The sequence below is a fragment of the Sinocyclocheilus rhinocerous genome, unplaced genomic scaffold (assembly GCF_001515625.1).
Source record: "Sinocyclocheilus rhinocerous isolate Xijiao unplaced genomic scaffold, SAMN03320098_v1.1 scaffold2358, whole genome shotgun sequence".
In the NCBI taxonomy this organism is placed as follows: Eukaryota; Metazoa; Chordata; class Actinopteri; order Cypriniformes; family Cyprinidae; genus Sinocyclocheilus; species Sinocyclocheilus rhinocerous.
Genome location: NW_015627543.1, coordinates 271,627 through 272,915, shown reverse-complemented (window position 1 = coordinate 272,915; position 1,289 = coordinate 271,627). Strand labels below are relative to the sequence as shown.

At 34.3% G+C, this 1,289-nt stretch overlaps 2 protein-coding genes across 2 annotated transcripts in view; both read right to left on the bottom strand.

Annotated features, from left to right (window-relative positions):
- LOC107730755 (tripartite motif-containing protein 47-like) overlaps positions 1-557 on the bottom strand; it is a 27,734-nt gene extending 27,177 nt beyond the window's left edge. The window contains exon 1 of the mRNA XM_016541683.1: positions 471-557. The gene's annotated coding sequence lies outside the window, so the exon portion shown is untranslated. The remainder of the gene's footprint in view (positions 1-470) is intronic.
- Positions 463-1,289, bottom strand: part of LOC107730749 (E3 ubiquitin-protein ligase TRIM39-like) — a 12,908-nt gene continuing 12,081 nt past the window's right edge. Inside the window, exon 8 of the mRNA XM_016541669.1 lies at positions 463-470. Coding sequence (XP_016397155.1) covers positions 463-470 — 8 coding nt within the window. The remainder of the gene's footprint in view (positions 471-1,289) is intronic.

Below are 1,289 nucleotides of genomic sequence, written 5' to 3'. Positions count from 1 at the left end.
GCGGTAATGAGACCAAAAATAATTAAGACCCATCGAATCCGAATTCGAAGACTTTTTAAGGCCTTATATTAGGAACACGTTATTTAAGACATTTAAGACTTTTTAAGGACCCGCGGACATTGGGTTAAGTCTGTATTTTTGGACAGTAATGTTGATCCAGGATCAACAAAAGATGTTGATCCAGGAATATGTCTTACTTGGCAAAATCACGGCGACCTACGCTCATTTCTATGTCCATTTTGTGCGTACGCAAGGTTTATACATGAGGCCCCGATGTCATTTTCATTTTATAAAGCAGTTTTCACAGACTTTGGTTATTTTGTCTGTATATCAAGTACTTCCTGTTTCTGAAGTCTCTAAAGTTTGACAACAGTTCACAACAAACAAACTTTTAATGATTTTAAATACTGCTTCTGGTAATATTGCTTCATGGTATTTACTGAACTAATTCTTACACTTTCTTCACTTACCTGTGAGTTTATATCAGATGCAATCAATAGTTTGTGTTCAGATAAAATGGTTGTTGTTGCTGTTGAAGAAGCTTCCAGTTCATCTGTTTTTTTAGTTTCACATTCACTTCAGAACATAATTGTGACGTCACTTCCTGTTTGTTGCTGCCGCGTGTTTTGAGTTTGAGCTCTGTCAAGTTAATTCTTTATCGTCTATTTTTTATCTTAAAATCAATTTTATACACAATCATTTTCGTTTCTATAACGTGTGAATATATCCCCTATCGTATTCTACAACAAAAACTATCAGAGCACCTTGTTATCACTAGTTTTATTTTGATTTCCCGAGTCCGCTATTAGCATTGTAAGGAAAGTATTTTCCTTTAGTGTCACTTTAATATTTTAACACTAGAGGGCGCATATCCTTCATTTTACTGATACCTATACACTTTCCCTTTAAGACACCGCGCTTTGTACACCACACGCGCTGGGTCACAGTGAGCATCCGAACTTTAAAGTTGTGTGCGTTCATGCAGAAAATTAAGTTTATTTTGCCTTCTCTAGCAGAAACATGCATGTCAATAATGTTGATGTTATTGTGATGATGTTGTTAATCTTGTAAGCGCATATTTGCACAGTATTATGTTATTTGTTAATCTACGTTAGGAAGCTAACATGCTAGTTTCACGTGCAATAGTGCATTGTTATTTAACATAAATCTTGATCTGTTAGCCATTTTAAGATAGTTTGAGATGCTACACTATCATAATTATGAATTTGTAAGAGAATTTCAGACCATTGATGATTATTTATCTGTTTATGTTCAGAATGTAAATGTTT